Source organism: Ovis canadensis, chromosome 9 (assembly GCF_042477335.2).
Source record: "Ovis canadensis isolate MfBH-ARS-UI-01 breed Bighorn chromosome 9, ARS-UI_OviCan_v2, whole genome shotgun sequence".
In the NCBI taxonomy this organism is placed as follows: Eukaryota; Metazoa; Chordata; class Mammalia; order Artiodactyla; family Bovidae; genus Ovis; species Ovis canadensis.
The window spans coordinates 54,446,035-54,465,913 of record NC_091253.1 but is presented as its reverse complement, the minus strand read 5'-3'; the positions used below and the strand labels follow the sequence as shown (position 1 = coordinate 54,465,913).

Sequence of the window (19,879 nt, the reverse complement as noted above, 5' to 3'; positions counted from 1 at the left end):
TGTTCCATGGTTATCTGTACTCTTTCAGCCCCCTCCTCTGTTTTTGTTTTAAATGATGGCCACTTTAAAATCCTGGTGGTGTGTGTTTGCGTGAGTCGCTCAAGTTGTGTCCAGCTCCTTTGTGACCCCATGGATTGTAGCCCGCCGGGCTCTTCTGTCGATGGAATTCTCCAGGCAAGAATACTAAAGTGGGTAGCCAGTCCTTTCTTCAGGAGAGCTTCCTGACCCAGAGATTGAACCCCAGTCTTCTGTATTGCAGGCTGATTCTGTTTGCAATCTGAGCCACCAGGGAAGCCCTAAATTCTGGTTAGATAAGTCAAATATCTGTGTCGCTTGGGATTGGCACCTGTCAATTCTATTTGCTCATTGAAGTTAATTTAAGATTTTCCTGGTACTTGGTATGATGGATGATTTTCAGTTGTATTCTGGGTTTTTCTATGTTATGTTGTAAGATTCTGGATCTTATGTATGGCTCGCTTTGCAGTTCCCCAGTTTAGGTGTAGTGCACACAGGTTCAGGCAACACCAGAGCAGATGAAAACAAAGGGCCTACTTAAACTGTCTAGTTGCTGCTGGGCTGGGAGTTGAAATTCAACTCTCCCTCGCTGGACCCTTCTGACACTATCTCTGTCGGGAAAGAGGATTGCCAAGCTAGCATCACCGAGCATTGCTTCATCCTGCCTTTTTGCTGTCTTGTGGGATTGGGAGTTGAGCTGCCCCATTGACATCACCTTAGTGGGAGGAGCTCATGGTCACTTGTCCTGCCTCACTGACACCAGGTGGGACCATAAGTCCAACTTGCCTCACTGGCACTGCGGGTGTAGTTTTTTCCTTTAGTCTTTGGTTAAAATTGGGCACACATACTAACAAAAAGTTTTCTGTTCTGTTGGCTGCTTTTCCCTGTCCTTTGGCTACAGAGACAGGGCTTTTCCTGAGGGTGTTTTTCGTTTGTTTTTGATATGTGCCTGTTGGCAGTTACAGGTTGGAGGCTTCTTCAGCATGCCATTAAGGATGTATGGGAGACTCAGAGAAACCCAGGGAGTTCACTGTGCTGCTCCGAAAGTCCCAGGGTCCCTGAGGCATTTTGCCTTCTTTCTACCATTCAGTCGTCCTTTGTGTGTTGTATTATGTACCCTAGGAGTTTTTAGTTGTAAGGGGGAGGACTGGCAAGGAATAGGGCTTACTCCATCTTGGCCAGAACAAATTATCTATGAGTCTTTTTTCTTTATAATTGTGAAAAAATAGACATATCATAAAATTTATCATCTTAGCCTCTTTTTTTGTTTTGGTTGCACTACACAGCTTGCAGGACCTTAAGTTCCCTGACCTGGGATTGACTCCTGGGCCACAGCAGTGAAAGCACCAAGTCCTAACCACTAGACCACCAGGGATCTCTCCATCTTAGCCATTTTTAAGTGTGGTACAGTTAAATAATCTTAAGTACATTCACATTGTTGTGCAACTCATTTCCAGAATTTTCTTCATCTTGCAAAACTAAAGCTTATTACTGTTGAACAGCTTTTCCACTCTCCCTCCTTTCCTCCAGTCCCCAGCAGCTGTTGTTTATTCTGCTTTCTGTCTTTATGAATTTGATTACTCTAGGTTCTTCTTATAAATGAACTCATACAGCCTCTGTCTTTTTATGACTGGCTTATTTCACAAAGCATAACGTCTTCAAGGTTAATCCATGTTGTAGCACATGTCAGAATTTCCTTCCTTTATCAGGCATAATAATAGTCCACTGTATGTGCAGTTGACCCTTAAAACAACATAGATTTGAACTACAGGAGTCCACGTATACGTGTTTTTTTTCTGTTGGTAAATACTACAGACCTACATGAGCCACAGTTGGTTGAACCTACAGATTTGGAACCACGGATAGGGAGGAATCGCAGGTCTGGAAGAATTATAGCTACGTCAGTCAACTTAGCTGACTCTAAGTTGCTTGTAAATTTTCCACTGAGTGGAGGAAGTTGGTGCCCCTAACCCCTGAATTGCTCATGGGTCAACCGCATTTTGGTTATTGTGAGTAATGCTCCTGTGAACCTGGATGTACAGATGTTTAAGACCCTGCTTTTAATTCTTTTGGGTATATATTCAGGAGTGAAATTACTAGATCATATTATATTTTAAGTGTTTTGAGGGATTGTCATACTGTTTTCAGTAAGCAGCTATACCAGTTTATATATTCCCCCAAACAGTGCACAAGGAGTTCAATTTCTCCACCTCCTCACCTCTTGCTGCCTTTTTTTTCTTTTTTGACAGTAGCCATTCTGAAGGCTGTGAAGTAGTATCTCAATGGGGTTTCTATTTCCCTGATGATTAGTGATGTCGAGCATCTTTTCATGATCTGGTTGGCCCATTTGTCTTTGGAGAAATGTCTGTTCAAGTCCTTTGCCCACTTTTAAGTCAGAGTTTTGGTTGTTGAAGTTCTTACATATTCTGAGTATTAACTCTTGAATAAATGAGTTGGAAATATTCTCTCCCATTCCTTAAACTACCTCTTCACTCTCTTGATTATATTATTTGATGCACAGTTTTGGGTTATTATGTAGTCTAATTTATTTTTACTTTTGTTTCCTGTGCTTTTGGTATCATATCCAACAAATCATTGCCAAATCCAGTGTCATGAAGCTTTTCCTTTATATTTTTTTCTACGAATTTTAGCTTTTACGTTTAGATATTTGATCCATTTTGAGTTAATTTCTGCATATGGTGTAAGGTAAGAGTTCATATATTTGTCTCTTTTAACATCAGTCTTAGTTTTAGAAAGATAACAGAAGCCTTTAATAGTAGAAGTTGTTAATAAGCACAAAATTCTAAACAAATTTGAGTTGCTTGGTTATTAGACGTCTCTCTTTTTAACTTTGGTGACCTCCTAAGGCTTCTGTAGTAATGCACACAAATATACTTAAGCTACTCTTTTATAAAAATAATATTACTGTTTAAATTGTCTATGGTAGCCATGAGCGTTGTGTAAAAAAGTAGAAAAACAAGTAATTATAGAATAAGAGAGAAGGACCAGCATTCTCTTTTTGTTTTTTTTTTTATAGTGTTCCAGCTAGATTTCATGGTATGGTGGAAAAAAACCCGGATAGGCAATTTTTAATATGGATTTTGTTATTTATTAGCTCTGAGACCAAGTTGTCAAGTTTCTTTGGATCTCTTTTGTTCATCTGTAGTGCCTCCTTCATAGTTATTATAGAATTAAATGAGATAGTATATATAGTCAATAAATGTGAAGTTCTTACCCCCTATATTGTGATTTTCAAAGAATGTATATACAATTTATTTACAAAACTAAGTATCTGCATAATATTAAAATAGTTGTTTAAGTCATTTGAGTTTAAGTCATTGAGTTTTCAAAGTAAAGTGACAGTTACCCTTTACTATTTGTGAAGGAGAGGCTATTGAGCTTACAACTCTTATAACACTTATTACTCATATATCTTCTACCATATATATTATACTTTCATAAAAAGATTAAAAATATTCTGCAGTATAGTGTTAACTAGATTTATATCTATATTTTGGGATCATGGTTGGTATTTTTTTTCTTTTTTATACTTTCCCTATCTTTTCCAGATTTTCTGAACTGATCATGGTTACTTTTAAAATTACGTTGTAAAAGACATTTTAAAGGTAACTTCATACTGAAGTGTTTATAGATTAAATGGTATGTCTTGAATTTGTGTACCATTGAACTGAACTCATTGGGGAGGGGAGCGTGAAGTGGGTGGAGGGTATAAGTGGAGCATGGTCATTGTTGAAGGTAGATAATGGGACATGGGGATTCAGTATATTATCCTCTACTGTCAAATGTGTTTGGAATTTTCAGTAATAAAAAATTTTTTTAACTATTAAAATGAAAGAGTACACTGTGAAATGGGAGACTTAAAAAGGATTAAAGAATAAGATGATTTTCTTTTTTCAAGAAGAGCAGTTTTTTTTATCTCAAAGTTGCTCTGTGACGTGTGGGATCTTCCCTGATCAGGGATCAAACCCATGTCTTCTGCACTGGCATGTGGATTTGTTACCGCTGAGTCACCAGGGAAGCCCTGATCCACTCTTTTTTACATTCTTTTCCCATTTAGGTCATTACAGAGGATTGAGTTACAGTTACCTGTGCTAGGTCCTGACTAGCGATTTTATATGTAGTAAAGAACCATAACTTTCTTCAATTCTCTAAAGGCTAAGAGAGGTAAGGAAACTGCAGAAGCAAAGGTTGAAGCAGGCCAAGATTGGTTCATGAGGGTTAAGAAAAGAAGCTGTCTCTAGAATATGAAAGGGCAAGGAGAAGCAGGAAGTGCTGCTGTAGAAGCTGCAGAAGTTTCCAGAAGATCTAGCCAAGATCACTAATGAGGGTGGCTGCCCTAAAAAGCAACTTTTCACTATCAGTGAAGCAGCCTTGTATTTCAGTATCAGTGAAACAGTGAAACCATAACCACTGGGTCACCAGGGGATTCCCCCAAAGTATTTTTTAATTAGAGTATGGACATGTTTTTAAGGCATAATCCTATTTTGGCACACTTAATAGATTACAGTATAGTATAAATATAACTTTTATAGGCCCTGGGATGCCATCTAGGACTTTCATAGCTAGAGAGGAGAAGTCAGTGACTGGTTTCAAGGCTTTGAGGGACAGGCGGACTCTCTGCTGCTGCTGCTGCTAAGTCGCTTCAGTTGTGTCTGACTCTGTGCGACCCCGTAGACGGCAGCCCACCAGGCTCCCCCATCCCTGGGATTCTCCAGGCAAGAACACTGGAGTGGGTTGCCATTTCCTTCTCCAATGCATGAAAGTGAAAAGCGAAAGTGAAGTCGCTCAGTCGTGTCCAACTCTTCGCGATCCCATGGACTGCAGCCCACCAGGCTCCTCCATCCATGGGATTTTCCAGGCAAGAGTACTGGAGTGGGGTGCATTGCCTTCTCCGCTGACTCTAGTTAGGGGCTAATTAATGCGGCTGGTGACTTAAGTTAAAGCCAATGTTTATTTGCCATTATGAAAGTCCTCAGGGCCCTTAAGAATCATGCTAAGACTCCTCTGCCTGTGCTCGGTCAATGCAGCAACAAAGCCTGGGGGATAGCATATCTGTTTACAGCAGGGTTACTGAATATTTTAAGCCCACTGTGGAGACCTACTGGTTAGACAAAAGATTCCTTTCAAAGTGTTATTGCTCACTGACAGTATTCCTGGTCACTGAAGAGCTCTGTGGAGATGCACAACGAGATTCATGATGTTTTCATGCCTGCTAATAACACATTATCCATCCTGCAGCCCTCAGAGCAAGAAGTAATTTCCACTTTCAAGTCTTATTAATGAAGAAATATGTTTTGTAAGGCTATACCTGCCATAATAGTGATTCCTTTGATGTTTCTGGGCAGAGTAAATGAAAACCTCTGGAAAGGATCCACCATTCTAAATGCCATTAACATTTGACTCATGGGAGCAGATCAAGTACCAGCATTAACAGGAGATTGGAAGAAGTTGATTTCAACCCTCATGGGTGACTTTAAGGAGTTTGAGGGTTCAGTGGAGGAAGTAACTGCAGATGTGATGGAAATAGCAAGAGAAGTCTATGTCCGACGCAGGATACAGCATGCTTGGGGCTGGTGCACGGGGATGACCCAGAGAGATTTTATGGGGAGGGAGGTGGGAGGGGGGTTCATGTTTGGGAACGCATGTACACCCGTGGTGGATTCATGTCAATGTATGGCAGAACCAATACAGTATTGTAAAGTAAAATAAAGTAAAAATAAAAATTTTTTTTAAAAAAACTAAAAAAAAAAAAATGGAGCCTGAAGATGTGACTGAATTGCTGCAGTCTCATGATAAAGCTTTAACAGATGAGGAGCTGCTTTTTATGGATGAGCAAAAGAAAGTAGTTTCTTTAGGTGTAATCTATTCCTGGTGAAGATGCTGTGAAGATTATTGGAATGACAACAAAGGATTTAGAATATAACATAAATTTTGTTGATAAAGCAGCAGCAGATTTTGAGAGGATTGACTCCAATTTTGAAAGTTCCATTGTGGGTAAAACACTGTAAAATAGCATTGCATGCTACAGAGAAATTGTTCCTGAAAGGAATAGTCAATATATGTGGCAGACTTCATTGATGTCTTATTTTAAGAAATTGCCATAGCCACCCCACTCAGCAACCCCCACCCTCATCAGTCAGCAGCCATCAACTCCAAGGCAAGACCCTCCACAAGGTGAAGGTTTGGATGATTGATAGTATTTTTAGCAATAAAATATTTTTTGTTTTGTTTTGGGAGGGGTGGTACCACACTGCCTGGCTTTCAGGATCTTAGTTCCCAGACCAGGGATGGAACCTGTACCTGTGCATTGAGAGCGTGAAGCCATAACCACTGGATCACCAGGGGATTCCCCCAAAGTATTCTTTAATTAGAGTATGGACATGTTTTTAAGGCATGATGCTATTATGGCACACTTAATAGATTACAGTATAGTATAAACACAACTTTTATAGGCCCTGGAAACCAAACATTTGTGTGCCTTTATTGTGATACTTGCTGTATTGCAGTCATCTGGGACTGAACCTTCCAGGATCTCTGAGGTATGCTTGTATACATTTATGAAATGCTTTCATAAAATCAAGCTTGAGTGGTTGCCTGCTGCTGCTGCTGCTAAGTCGCTTCAGTTGTGTCCGACTCTGTGCAACCCCATAGACGGCAGCCCACCAGGCTTCTCCGTCCATGGGATTTTCCTGGCAAGAGTACTTACTGGAGTGGGCTGCCATTACCTTCTCCATCACACTTCCTGGATGCTCCTAATATTCTTATGAGTGGTTGTTTAGTTGCTAAGTCGTGTCCAACACTTTTGCAACCCCACGGACCGTAGCCCGTCAGGCTCCTCTGTCCATGGGATGTCCAATGCAAGAATACTAGAGTGCATTTCCATTTCCTTCTCCAGGGCATCTTCCCAACCCAGGGGTCAAACCCCTGTCTCCTGCATTGGCAGGCAGATTCTTTACTGCTGAGCCACTGGGGAAGCCCCATTCTTAGGAGATAGAAATCTAAATATTATTATGCCTGTTTGAAAAGTCTATAAACTTAAGTTTAGGAAGGTCATACAGTGGCCGACCTGGGGTTTCACTGTCAATATTTCGGGGTTTCTAACCCATTTCTTGCTACTGTAATTTGCTTATGCAGCCAAGTTGAAATAGAACTCAAGGCCCTGAATTAACACAAGTGCAGTATTCTTTCCATGATCCCATAGCTGTGGCTTCTGCATATCTTCCTTTGAGCAGAATCTATGAAATGTCGATTGTTTATTTACCAGTAGGGATGTTAACACTGAGAACAATAACTGTTCTTGTTGATTTTCACTGTAGCCACTGCAAGTTGTTAATCGAAGACAGCCGCTGCATTCCTTTCTGTCCAAATATTTAGTTCTGTTAAAGGACAATGTTCATAATTCATGGTTTCACTAAGAGTTTATCTTAGTTTTCTTTAAATTTGGCTTACCTATATTTATCCCTTTAGTGTCATTAGACAGGCACTTGATCTGAATTCTATTGAGATTTTTTATTTTGTATTTTATACATGAAGTCTGGAAAAGAATTATTGAGTTGAAATATTTACTATTCAAATTATATTTCTAATTTTGATTTTCAAAATATGATTTTTTTTCTACTTCTGAATTAACAGGCAGCACAGTGGTTTTTGTTTTGTTAGAACTTGTGTGGGCACATTGGAAAACTACAAAAACAGCGTTGTTCTAAAATTAATATTCTTTTAAAATTAATATGTCATTGAAATTTAGTCCTTTGATTTATGCTTATTCCATAGCAAGTCATACTTAAATCATTCTAAATCCTTCTTGTCATCTTGGGTAAGTCACTTCAGGTTTTTTATTCAGGTTATTTAATCTGTAAAATGGATATATTGGCAGTACTGTCTGGTGTTCTAAGAAATATATGTAGAACTTCTTGGTAAATTGTAACATGCTACACAAATACAAGATATTTTTGTTGTTTATTAGACTTGTTTGTATTTGTGTGATTTTGGTGAGCTAATCAACAATTTTCATTATCTTATTTCATTTCAACAAATTTCATTTCATTTCTCACTAATCTCGGTATTATTGATGTACCAAACATTGAAGAAACAGTTTCAGTCTATTAGAATTTTTCTTTCCTAGTTTTAAGTTATTTGCCATGGAAAAGTTACTTAAGTACATATGAGAACTTAAATTTCAGTAGTATGCCACGTCTGCAGGGAATGTTCCAAAATCCCCAGTGGATGCTTGGAACAGTGGGTAGCTATTGAACCATCTGTATGCTGTGTTTTTACCTAAACCTACATACCTATGATACAGTTTAAGTACAGTAAATTATGAGCGATTAACATAGAACAATTAAAGCAATATAAGGTAATAAGATTATGTAAATATGGTCTCTTTCTCTAAATATATCTTATTGTAAAAATTTAATGCCTTTTCCATCTTAGCTAAGCACTTTACACACTATGGCTGTAACATTTGCAGTTTGAGGCGTGACAGCAAAATTAACACAAATTTCTTTTTCTTTCTTCACAATTTTGTATGTAGAAGGTTCGTTTTTACCAAAGATCTTAGCAACCTCAGTCTTCAGTTTTTTCCTTTCCTTATTAAGTCAAGAACTTACACCTTTTCACTTAAGGAAAGCACGTTTAGTTACATGCACACATGCTCAGCTGTGTCGCACTCTTTGTGACCCCATGGACTCTAGCCCGCCCAGTTCTTCTGTCCATGGGATTTCTCGGGAGAGATTACTGAAGTGGGTTGCCATTTCCTCCTCTGGGGGATCTTCCCAACCTAGAAACCAAACCCACATCTCTTGCTTCTAGGGATCAAACCTATGTCCCTTACATCTCCTGCATTGGCAGGTGGATTCCTTATTCCTGCACTACCTGGGAAGCCCAAAAGAAAGCACTTTAAGTGAAGCTAAAACTTCTTTTTGCCAGCATCACTGCTCTTGCACTTTGAGGTCATTTTTCAGTCACGTATGGGTTACTTGAACACAGCACTATGATACTATCTGTGACTGTTGATCCTGATAACCAAGAGTGATAATAAGTCAGAGCAGGGAACTCTGAAGAGATAGATGGTTCATGCCCTTGATGGGACCAAGCAGGATGGTGTGGGTCAGCACAGGATTTCATCACACTGCTCAGCATATCATGCAGTTTAAAACTTCCGTTTATTTCTGGAACTTGCCATATATTTTCAGACTGCAGTTGACTGTGGGTAATTGAAATTTCAGAAAGGGAACCATGAAAGGGGGTCTACTGTAGATGTAATCTTTGGCTAGAAATCAGGGTCTAAATTTAAAAGTTGTGCAGTGCCTTTCTGTTACAAGTAATGAACAATCTTTTCAAATGTTAACTTTGGGAATTTGAAGTTTGAGTGATCACAGGCTGACTGTGGCTCTTGTGTCCAGTTTTCATTTAGGTGGGAGCATCCCGTCTCTTCCCCTTAGGTGGCTTCTCCTGTTTTATGGTGGCAATTTCACTTTACACCTTTATTCTGAAAATTTCACCAATATTCAACCCATTGAGGATAGTTAGAATGTTTGCAGTCAGAATTTTGCCCTTCTTTTTGACACATCCTCCAGAACTATATTGGGTTTCCCAGGTAGCTCAGTCGGTAAAGAATCCTCCTGTCAATGTAGGAGACATGTGTTTGATTCCTGGGTCAGGAAGATCCCCTTGGGGAAGGAAATGACAACCCACTCCAGTATTCTTGCCTGAAGAATTGCATGGACAGGGGAGCGTGGCAGACTGTGGTCACTGGGGTCACAGAAGCTCGACTTAGCGACTAAGCACACACGCACACTGGAGCAATAGTATCAAGTGGGGCTCTGCTGGCTTTCCGTAGGGAGGGCAGGAATATTGGCTTTTGAATGAAAATCTATTCTTCTCCCTTTCATATTTCAGAAAATAGCCATGCCTATCTAGTCCTGACTGTGATACAAAAACATTTATTTGGAATTCAGCAGGAAATTTGGTAATACAAAGGACTGCTCACTTTGGTTTATGGTGCTTGTTTCCTTTTATAGAAGACTGCAAGGTAGATTTTAGCTTAGCTCAGGGCCAAATGATTACAAATACATAATCAGTAAACTTTCTAAGCTGTGTAAGAGTACTTAAATTATTGCATTGATAGCTGAGGCAGTTTTTATTGTAAGCCATGGCGATTGATAAAATCTTACAGTATAAGATCTTTTTGCTTCCTTTAGATTGGAAGGAAGATGGTGGTGGGAGTAGTAGTGTTAGAAAAAGTTATCTTTCTGTTTTCTGGCTGCTAAAAAGAAACTTCAACTGGTCTTTTGTTTTAAATTGCTTTGTACTTCATAGCTATCAGTTGTTTATATATGATTTAGTCGTAATTTTGTAAATGAATTTTGCAGAGGACCTCCAAGTCCTGAGGAGGCTGCTAAATATATTACAAGGGTAGACGTCCAGGCTGCATTTTTATACCTATTCATCACCTGGACTCCAGTTGCTCAGAGTCCACTGGAACTTTCCACATTCCTGGCAGGTTTTCTTTGTGTGTGTATGTGTGCTCCTCAGTTAGCTGTCTCTCCCATTTGCCAGAGTTATTTCAAACCCCAGTCTCCTCCCACCTCCTTAGCCCTTTCTTAGGAGGCCCAGTTACATATTGCTGTATGGTAAACCAGTCCAAGACTTAGTGATGTGACTCAACGACCATTTTATTATGCTCAGAGTCTCTGTGTGTCAGGAATTCAGGTGAGCCATGTTGCTGCTCCACAGTGTCGGGAGTCTCAGCTGAGAAGACACAAATGCTGGGGGAGACATGAATGGCAGAGAACTGGAATCCTCGGGAGGGTTCTTCACTCAACGTGTTTGGTGCCTGGGCTGTGATGACTTGAAAGCTGGGCTCAGCTGGTGGTGTTGACTGAACAACTTACATACAGCTTCCCAGTGGCTTGGACTTCCCACATCAGGGCCCTTGTGTTCCATGAGTGGGTGTCTGGAGACCCAGCATTCCAGAATTGGTCAGGAGCTGCTTGGCCTTTTCTGACCTGAATCTTGGTGGTGGTCCCTGTCACTTCCACTGTATGCTGTTGGTTATGAATGAATTTCTGAGGCCAGCCATACGTAAGAAGGATGAAATTAGACTGTCTTCTCTTGGTGAGGTGTGCAAGGCTGCTTTGCAGAAGGGCATGTGGGGGTGGAAAATAAAATAGTGACCATTTTTGAGAATACAGTCTGTCACATTATCTCTTGCTCTTCAAATTCATACACCTGAGTGCCTGCTGAATGCTGCCACGTGAACATCCCCGTTGCTTGAAACAAGATAATACCAAATTTTCCTCCTCTTCACCTTCACCCCAGCTAGTGCACAGGGAGAAAACTGGTGTCTAAATTAGTGGTACCTTTATATCCAGTTAGGCAAGCCCCATCTTCTCTTCTTGCTCCTTCTCCTCCTCCTAGATAAATGAGATTGTTTCATTGTTTTTCCTCCCACGATGTCCATGGAATCACATTTACTCATCCCTGGTGTCACAGCTTTTGTTCAAGCCATTATCTCTCTCTTCCATAAATACTGTAACATTCTATTTAATGCCTGTATTTTTGTTTAATCCTTAACTGTATGAAATGTGATGCTAAAGTCATAGGATTGGCTTTGAAAAAGTAAACCTAACACAATATATATACATCCAAAGGCATGTTATTTTTCAGAGTGATCCCTTACATTTATGTAGTATTTTAGAAATGTTTTGTTTAAAATTGCTTAAATGTATAGTCATCTTTAGTCATTGTTGATCCAAATTACTGCTTTTAATTAATCCTATATCATCTTTATAGTTTGGATTACAGACTTCTTTCAGAATCCGATGAGAGTTACATACTTTTTCTAAAACACTGCTTGCAAACTGACAATTTGCCATGATTTGCAGAAGCACTGAAGTTAAGAACTTTTGTTTTGAGGTCACATACCATTCTTCATGCTTGGCTCCAAACCACTTGTGGTTAATTGGTGGTTAGACTTTGATTCCTTTTCTAGAGATTTTTTCCTTCTATGAGATTATTCATTTAAAAGAAGGAAGCAGGCAGAAAAGAACTGCAGGCAGTGAATTCCACAAATATTTTTGAATACTGGCAGTATTATGATAATCGAAGCATAACCTCCTACAATTACTGTTTTTAAGGAGACAGTACATTGGACGTGTAAGTTTTAATATGTTTATTACAGACTCTTCCATTTGGCTTTGTCTTTCCTTAGATTGGAAGCTTCCCTGGTGGCTCAGATGGTAAAAAGTGTCTGCTTGCAATGCGGGAGATCCGGGTTTGATCCCTGGGTCGGGAAGATCCCCTGGAGAAGGAAATGGCAACCCACTCCAGTACTCTTGCCTGGAAAATTCCATGGGTGGAGGAGCCTTGTAGGCTACAGTCCATGGGGTTGCAAAGAGTCAGACAAGATTGAACAACTTCATTTTCACTTTTCCTTAGACTGGGGCTTTGCTTGTGGCTCAGCTGGTAAAGAATCCATCTGCAATGCGGGAAACCTGGGTTCAATCCCTGGTTTGGGAATAACACCTGGAGAAGGGAAAGGCTACCCACTTCAGTATTCTGGCCTAGAGAATTTCATGGACTGTATAGTCCATGGGATCACAAAGAGTCAAACCACTGAGCGACTTTCACTTCACTTCTTTAAATTATCAATTTGCTTTGAGTGAGTAAGTGCTGTTGCTCTGTAAGCTGTAAGACAGCAATGTCATGAGAAGTGAAGTGATGTCATGAGAGGTAGGTATAAATCACATGTATCATACCTATGCATTTTGATAGAATTTCTTGAAATCTGTATAAATGTCATTTTGAAGTTTATATTGTACTGTCAGTGGAGGAAAAGAAAACTGCTCAGCAAGTTGATGGAAATCATATTATGAGAGAGAATATTGAATATACTTGGGGAACCAGGTACATAACTTGCATGTGATCAGCTTTTTTTTTTAATAAATCATTCTTTCCTGCTCATTTATCAAGTCCTGTGCCTTATTAACTGTTCTAGTAATTTAAAATACTTCGTTTGCAGTAACTTAATGTACCCGGAAGGAGTAAAACTTGTGTTTCTTTTAAAATACTTTAAAATCTATACTTTTATGCTAATTTACACTGACCTATTTCCTCCAATTTTTAACCTTTTCCTTTTATAAATAATATAGTGGTTGTTTCTAAGGTTTTAGAAACATTGTACAAAAATGGTTGTGAAGGGATAGGGTGAGTTAATGGCTAGAGAGACAATGATTCCTGAAAGAATGTCAGTAATAAAGTGTTATGACTACATATTTAAAACAAACAAATCCAGTGTCTGGTTTTTGTCTTATTTCAGCTCAAGACTGAGGACTTTTATTATCACATCTGGTATTGTCTAGTTGCGTCGTCTAGTGTTTCCAGAGCAATGTCAGAACTATTTTGCTGTTTGTGGTCATCCTTGTAATGAGTCTGACTTTAATGGGAAAGTATTTCACAGTTAAGCACCAAGTGGTTTTGGATTTGAGTATACTATTTCTTAATTTGATACTTTAGTGTTTTGTTTCTTCTGGGTTTTTTTCTTTAATAATTGAGAATTAATTAGTTTACAGTTGAGCCTTGAACAGTGCAGATTTGAACTGCGTGAGTCCGCATGTACATGGATATTTTTCAGTAGTAAATACGGCAGTAGCACACAGTCCTTGGTAGATAGAATCATGGATACAGAGGAACAGCAGAAGTGGAGGGCTGACTATAATTTAGCCCTCACCTTGTTCAAGGGTCAACTATACTTCTTGATTCTTCTGTTGAAGGCCAACGTGAAGCAAACTCTTTTCAAGCCCTGATTTATCAGAGAGGCAGTTTCCTTGAATGAGGTGTTACTAGGCATTTATTGCAAGTTAAGAAATATGTTAGTCCATGTAAAACGTAATAGTGCTTATCCCATAGTAAATACTCAATAACTGTGGTTATTATTAATGGTATATTTGAATGCTTTTCTTACAGATTTCCTACAGGTTTAATCAATTAACCAGATTCCTCAATTTATTATTAAATTTAAGGTTATTCTGTGACAGGTACAATTCCTCAAATTTACCTCATCTCCTATGGATATAAACAGCAAAAGGGAAAATTTCCCATTAAACTGGGCATGTGTATATTATAGTGCCTTGTATAGTCATAAGTAGAAAAGTTGGTTAAATGTCAACATATCTGTGCATGATCAAGAAGTTATAGTCCTGGCCTGATAATCTCCTTGAGATAATCCCAAGGGGGTGTCTTGAGTTATTTTCCTCACTCACATGTGCCTTATATTTTGTCATTTGAATACAGTATACATATTATTCTGTTCTTAATACTAATGCCTCTGGTTAATGCAAATACTAACTTGACCCTCCTCCCCCAAGAAAAAACTACTTTGAGAAAAGGAAATGCTTTGAAAATTAGTAGTCTGTAATTTGTACCTATTTTTGTGGTTGTTAATGTATGTTCTTCATAAGTCTTATAGAATTACAGTATTTCTGCAAATTAATACATTTGGCAGCAACAGAGTTTTAGTACCTAATTTTTTTTTGAAATTGTATCCTTCCTGACATCTTATAGAAGTTATAAATTAAAGCCTGTAATCAGATTAGTGAATGATCTTTCTCTTGTCAAGTTTTCTAATGTATGCTTCTTTTCTCCCCCCGTCCCCAACCAGAGGAAATAAAAGCGGAAACTGAAAAGCAGAGGTTTGTGGGGTTTTTTTTCCTTCAGTAAAAATAATTTGAAAACTTATTAGTCTTGGCAAAATAACAATGTAATCATCTCTGTTTGGATGTGGCAGATTTTCTGTATGTGATCTTTGTAATAAAATCAGTTTTTAAAAAATGATTTTGAGAAATATTATAAACATACTTATAAATACAAAAAGATTTTATAAATAAGGGTATTTCTGAAATCCCGTAAGATATGCTTTGTCTTTGCTTAAAGACTGACTCATGTTAAGAAAGATTACTAAATATTTAGTAACCTATATAATTTAAAAATTAATTGTTTAATTAATTAAATAATTTTCTTAAGTTTAGTTATAGCTTTAATGACTAGCTTATGACCTGTAGCAAATCACTTCACTTCTCTGGGCTTTGGTTTCCTCATGAAATATGAGAAAATGAAGATTGGTTTAGCACAGTGCCTTTTAGAACTGGAATTAGAGTGAGAATATCATCAAGATAATGAATATAATATTCTAATCAAACTCTTCTTTTTTCCTTTAGTCCTCCTCATGGAGAAGCAAAAGCTGGATCAAGCACCCTTCCACCAGTGAAATCAAAGACAAATTTTATTGAAGCAGACAAGTACTTCCTCCCCTTTGAATTGGCATGCCAGTCCAAATGTCCCCGCATAGTCAGTACATCTCTAGATTGTTTACAGGTATGTATAAAATGGCACTATCTAAAAACCCTCCAATTTAAATGTATTCCCATATATTACAGTTGATGAATAGCTCAGGCATTTTCTGTGAAAGCCTTGATTATTCTTTTTGTGGTAAGAAACTAAATGGTTTCTTACACTCAAGAGAAACAGTAGTTGCAAAAAGATGTTTCTAGGTTAAGGGTAATACAAATCATTAGTTAGCTTAGTGAGAGGCAGTCTTTTCTAAGGTTATTAATGATGAAAGTTAACCTGCTGGTGATTTTGCATACTTCATTATTTGCAGTGATTTTACTAGATGCTTGCTGTTTTATGTAAAGCGGTAGGTTAATACTAACAGTTCAATATTTATACTTACTGCAAAACTTTAGCACTGACCTTTTTTATATCAGAAAATTCTTTTCTGTCTTCTATTTTACTTAACACACACAAACATGCGCGTGCGCATGTGTGTATGCAGATTCTCTTAGATATTTGTGAGACAAAATTCCAGAGAGAGAGTCCTTCTCTTTTCAGGTATTTTCACTGTTTGGGGATTATACCTTTTAAACTAACAATTGAGTGGAAAAAATCATATCCATATGATTTGTTGTTAAGATAGGTTAAGGATAAGTTCATTTGATTTGTGGCCTTGTTTTCTCTGAAAAATTAAAATTATAATATCTAAGGCCTTCCTTCCAGGGTTGTAATGATAATGATACATGAACAAATATGTGATACATTGTGGCCAGTGTGTGGAAATTGGGTTTCAGCATATTCACAGATCTAATTTGGAAACAGATTTGGGTTGTTTGAGTGTGTTAAGATAGCTTTCACAAAAGCAGTATTAGTAATGTTTGGATAGAAAGCAGTGAGTTGTTACAACTCATCAGAGGCAAGTTCTAAGGCCTGCCTTTGTCAAAGTATTGCCTGATGGTTTTGTTATCATTATTTTGCTGTTTTTGTGATTATTACAAGTGTAAATGTTTTCACATATTTATAGCTAATAAAGCTTTCTTCAGGAAAAGTTGGTATAGCCTTGACTTTTGCTATATCTTAATATTTTTGTGTAAAAGTTTAACATATAATCAATTTGTATGTTATAATTTTAATGTGTATTTCATTACTGTATGTGTGTGTGTGTATATATATATATATATATATATATATATATTTGTTAGCTTAATTAGGATCTTTATCTTCTTTCTTGGTTTCAGAAACTTATTGCTTATGGGCACTTGACTGGCAATGCTCCAGATAGTACAACACCAGGCAAAAAATTAATTGATAGAATTATTGAAACAATTTGTGGCTGTTTCCAAGGTCCTCAAACAGATGAAGGAGTTCAGTTACAAATAATAAAGGTAATTAATTATAAGAACTGAATTTGTTATTCATTATCTGTACTTTTTAAAATCAGAAGCCTTTTACCTTGACTTCCCTGGTGGCTCAGAAGGTAAAGCATCTGCCTACAATGCGGGAGACCCAAGTTTGATCCCTGGGTCAGGAAGATCCCCTGGAGAAGGGCAACCCACTCCAGTACTTTTACCTAGAAAATCCCATGGACGGAGGAGCATGGTAGGCTATAGTCCATGGGGTCACAAAGAGTCGGACATGACTGAGTGACTTCACATTCACTTTTACCTTGAGAGCATTGGGAAAAATCATTTTATGTGCTTTCCAGATAAGATAAAGTTCATTTGGGGGCTTTTTAGATTCTGTTTCAGGGGACTTTATTGTTAAATGCTGAGAGTTTGCTAGGCGAAGACTCTTATTTTGAAGGTCCCAGTTTAGGCCCCCAGAATCTTCCAGAGCTTTTCAGTTTCTGGCCTGATCTATCTTTTGAGCTTCGGGGCCCCATGTGAAGGCCCCGTGGCCCTTCTAGTTTCTTCTTCTCCTGCCATACCCCTTGTAGTCTGCTTTCTAGTCCCAGGCTTTACCATGTGAACCACTTGTGCACCAGTTTCCCTGCTTCCCTTACCTGTCAGTCTGCTGAACCTGCTCGGATGATCGTCCTGGGTTTGTGCTCTGATAGACCTGGGTCATTAAACTCCTTTAAAGAAAAATCACTCATTTGTGTTTTCAGTCTGCTATGTAAATACTCAATTTTTAATGTTACTGCTAATAGTAGTGGTGGTATGTTGATTTGTCAGCAAAATTCTCTTGTACTATTAGTACTTTAGTTTACATGTATAATGTGTTCCTTTACGTGTGGTTATCACCCCTCTGAGCTTTTCAGTCTCATAGCAGCATTCTCTTCATAAATCATAAAATATCTTGATTCTAAAAAAGCGATCCAGTCTGGCCTCTCACTTGCAGTGTCAGCTGTGGTTTGTTTAGTATGTGAAGGACAAAGATACGAGTCCTTGCTTTTGAGAAATTGAGTAACGTGTGACAGTTCACATAAATTAAAGCTGTTCGTTTTATTGGAGGATTATTTTAAATGTTTTATTTTAAAACATTTATTTTAAAACAATTATCTTCAACAATAACAACAGCACACTGAGTTCAGTCTACAAGTTAGATCTCAGGAAAATTTGAAAGTGAATAGGATACAATATGTATTCTGTAAAGTTGACATTTAGCTCAACAGATACATCATATGCAGCATATATCTGCTATACTATGACAGTATTAATGTTGTACATTTTAGTAGACTAAAATAATATTTCTGTTAAAATGACACAGTTGATGATATATTTAAGGTAGGTAGAAACTCTTGTATAGTTTACTGTAAAGTGGTAATGGTGTCTGAAAGTTTTAATTCTGATACAAAAATAGCCATGTATTTTTGTGCTGAAACTCTGGATGTGAAAAATTGCTTTATCTTTGTTTTCTTTTTCTATTTTTTTTAAGGCTTTACTAACTGCAGTAACATCTCAACACATAGAAATTCATGAAGGAACTGTACTGCAAGCTGTGAGAACATGTTACAACATATATCTAGCAAGCAAAAATCTCATCAATCAGACAACAGCCAAAGCTACTCTCACTCAGATGTTAAATGTTATCTTTGCACGCATGGAAAACCAAGCAGTAAGTATTAAAAAATGAGAGAGATGGTATAGAACACCACAGGCACCAACTGTAGAAAAGATTTTGCAAAAATTATAATAAAATCTTTTGTGACTGTGCAGAAAATATCTTTGTTTACAGTTTTATGTACTGGAGATCTGTGGTATTTTGTTTTGACTGGCTTACTGACTTGTTTGGTTTTGGATTAAAATGTTTTGTGTTTTTTTTCTCATCACAAATAGAATTTGAAAGATAGAGATTGATTGGTATCATCCTGATGGAAGTGTTTATGAATTGATATTTTTATTGCTCTCAAGCTTAGATCAGTGAATGTCGTTAGAAAGTTACCTAGTTTGATCTATTCTTATAGAAAATTATTCATTGAGCCTTTAAAAAGTGAAATAAATTTCTGTAGTAATGGAATATATTTGGGGAGGAAAGTAAGAGACCAGCAGCTAGAGAATCTTTTTTAATTGTTTCAGTTCAGTTCAATTCAGTCGCTCAGTCATGTCCGACTCTCTGCGACTGCGACCCCATGAATCGCAGCACACCAGGCCATCCTGTCCATCACCAATTCCTGGAGTTCACTCAGACTCATGTCCATCGAGTCAGTGATGCCATCCATCCATCTTATTCTCTGTCGTCCCCTTCTCCTCCTGCCCCCAATCCCTCCCAGCATCAGAGTCTTTTCCAGTGAGTCAACTCTTCACATGAGGTGGCCTAATTGTTTAGGTCTTCATAATTGAAAACCAACTTCTGACTTTTTATTTTGAACTGATTTTAAACTTAAAAATTGCAGAGGTATTTACAGAGATTCTCTTTATTCTACTTTTCTTAATACCGATGTCTTGCATAATCATATTACAATGTTGAGAAACAGGAATTTACACTGGTATAATACTATTAAGTACAGTAACCCTGATTACTTGCTTAAAGTGGTATCTTCCAGGTTCCTCTACTGAAAATTTATTCTTTTACATTTAATAAATATCTTGGAGATTCTTTTGCACTCCCCCACACCCAATTTGAGTATCCCTCAGTAGATCTTGTTGGCAACAGTTATTACTGCAGTGTTTTCCTGGTGCAGGTTTTTGTTTCTCTCTCCTTAAATATTTATTAACCAGAGTTAACTCCCCTTTCATATTTTTTCATTCAGTTTTTAATTTCTATCAGTCTGTATTCATGAGTGTTTATTCTGTGGTTTCTAATCTAATTCTGTTATTTTGTTGCCCCAAATATTCCAGCTTTGGCCTTCTGTCCTTTTGGACAAGCCCCTGTCCTTTGTTGAGTACTTCTGGAATCTCAAGTTGTTCCTGGCTCATTTTGAATTTTTTCTGCTTTATGTCTGGAGTAGTAGACACATAAACAGGGAGCCCTGGCTCCTTTGAATGGTAATAGGAACCAAAATCTGAGGTCTAGGTGTGTTCGTTGCAGCTGGGTTGTTATTGCTTCCCTCTCAGCAGATTGAACTAGG

At 37.9% G+C, this 19,879-nt stretch overlaps 1 protein-coding gene across 2 annotated transcripts in view; it reads left to right on the top strand.

The window, feature by feature from the left end:
• Nucleotides 1–19,879, top strand: part of ARFGEF1 (ARF guanine nucleotide exchange factor 1) — a 131,762-nt gene that overhangs the window by 32,035 nt on the left and 79,848 nt on the right. For both annotated transcript variants that reach the window (XR_011259004.1, XM_069600139.1), the window contains exons 2-5: nucleotides 14,699–14,729; nucleotides 15,255–15,411; nucleotides 16,608–16,754; nucleotides 18,247–18,426. Coding sequence is in view for 1 of the 2 variants with exons in the window: in XM_069600139.1 (XP_069456240.1) it covers nucleotides 14,699–14,729; nucleotides 15,255–15,411; nucleotides 16,608–16,754; nucleotides 18,247–18,426 (515 nt within the window). In the remaining variant the exon portion in view is untranslated. The remainder of the gene's footprint in view (nucleotides 1–14,698; nucleotides 14,730–15,254; nucleotides 15,412–16,607; nucleotides 16,755–18,246; nucleotides 18,427–19,879) is intronic.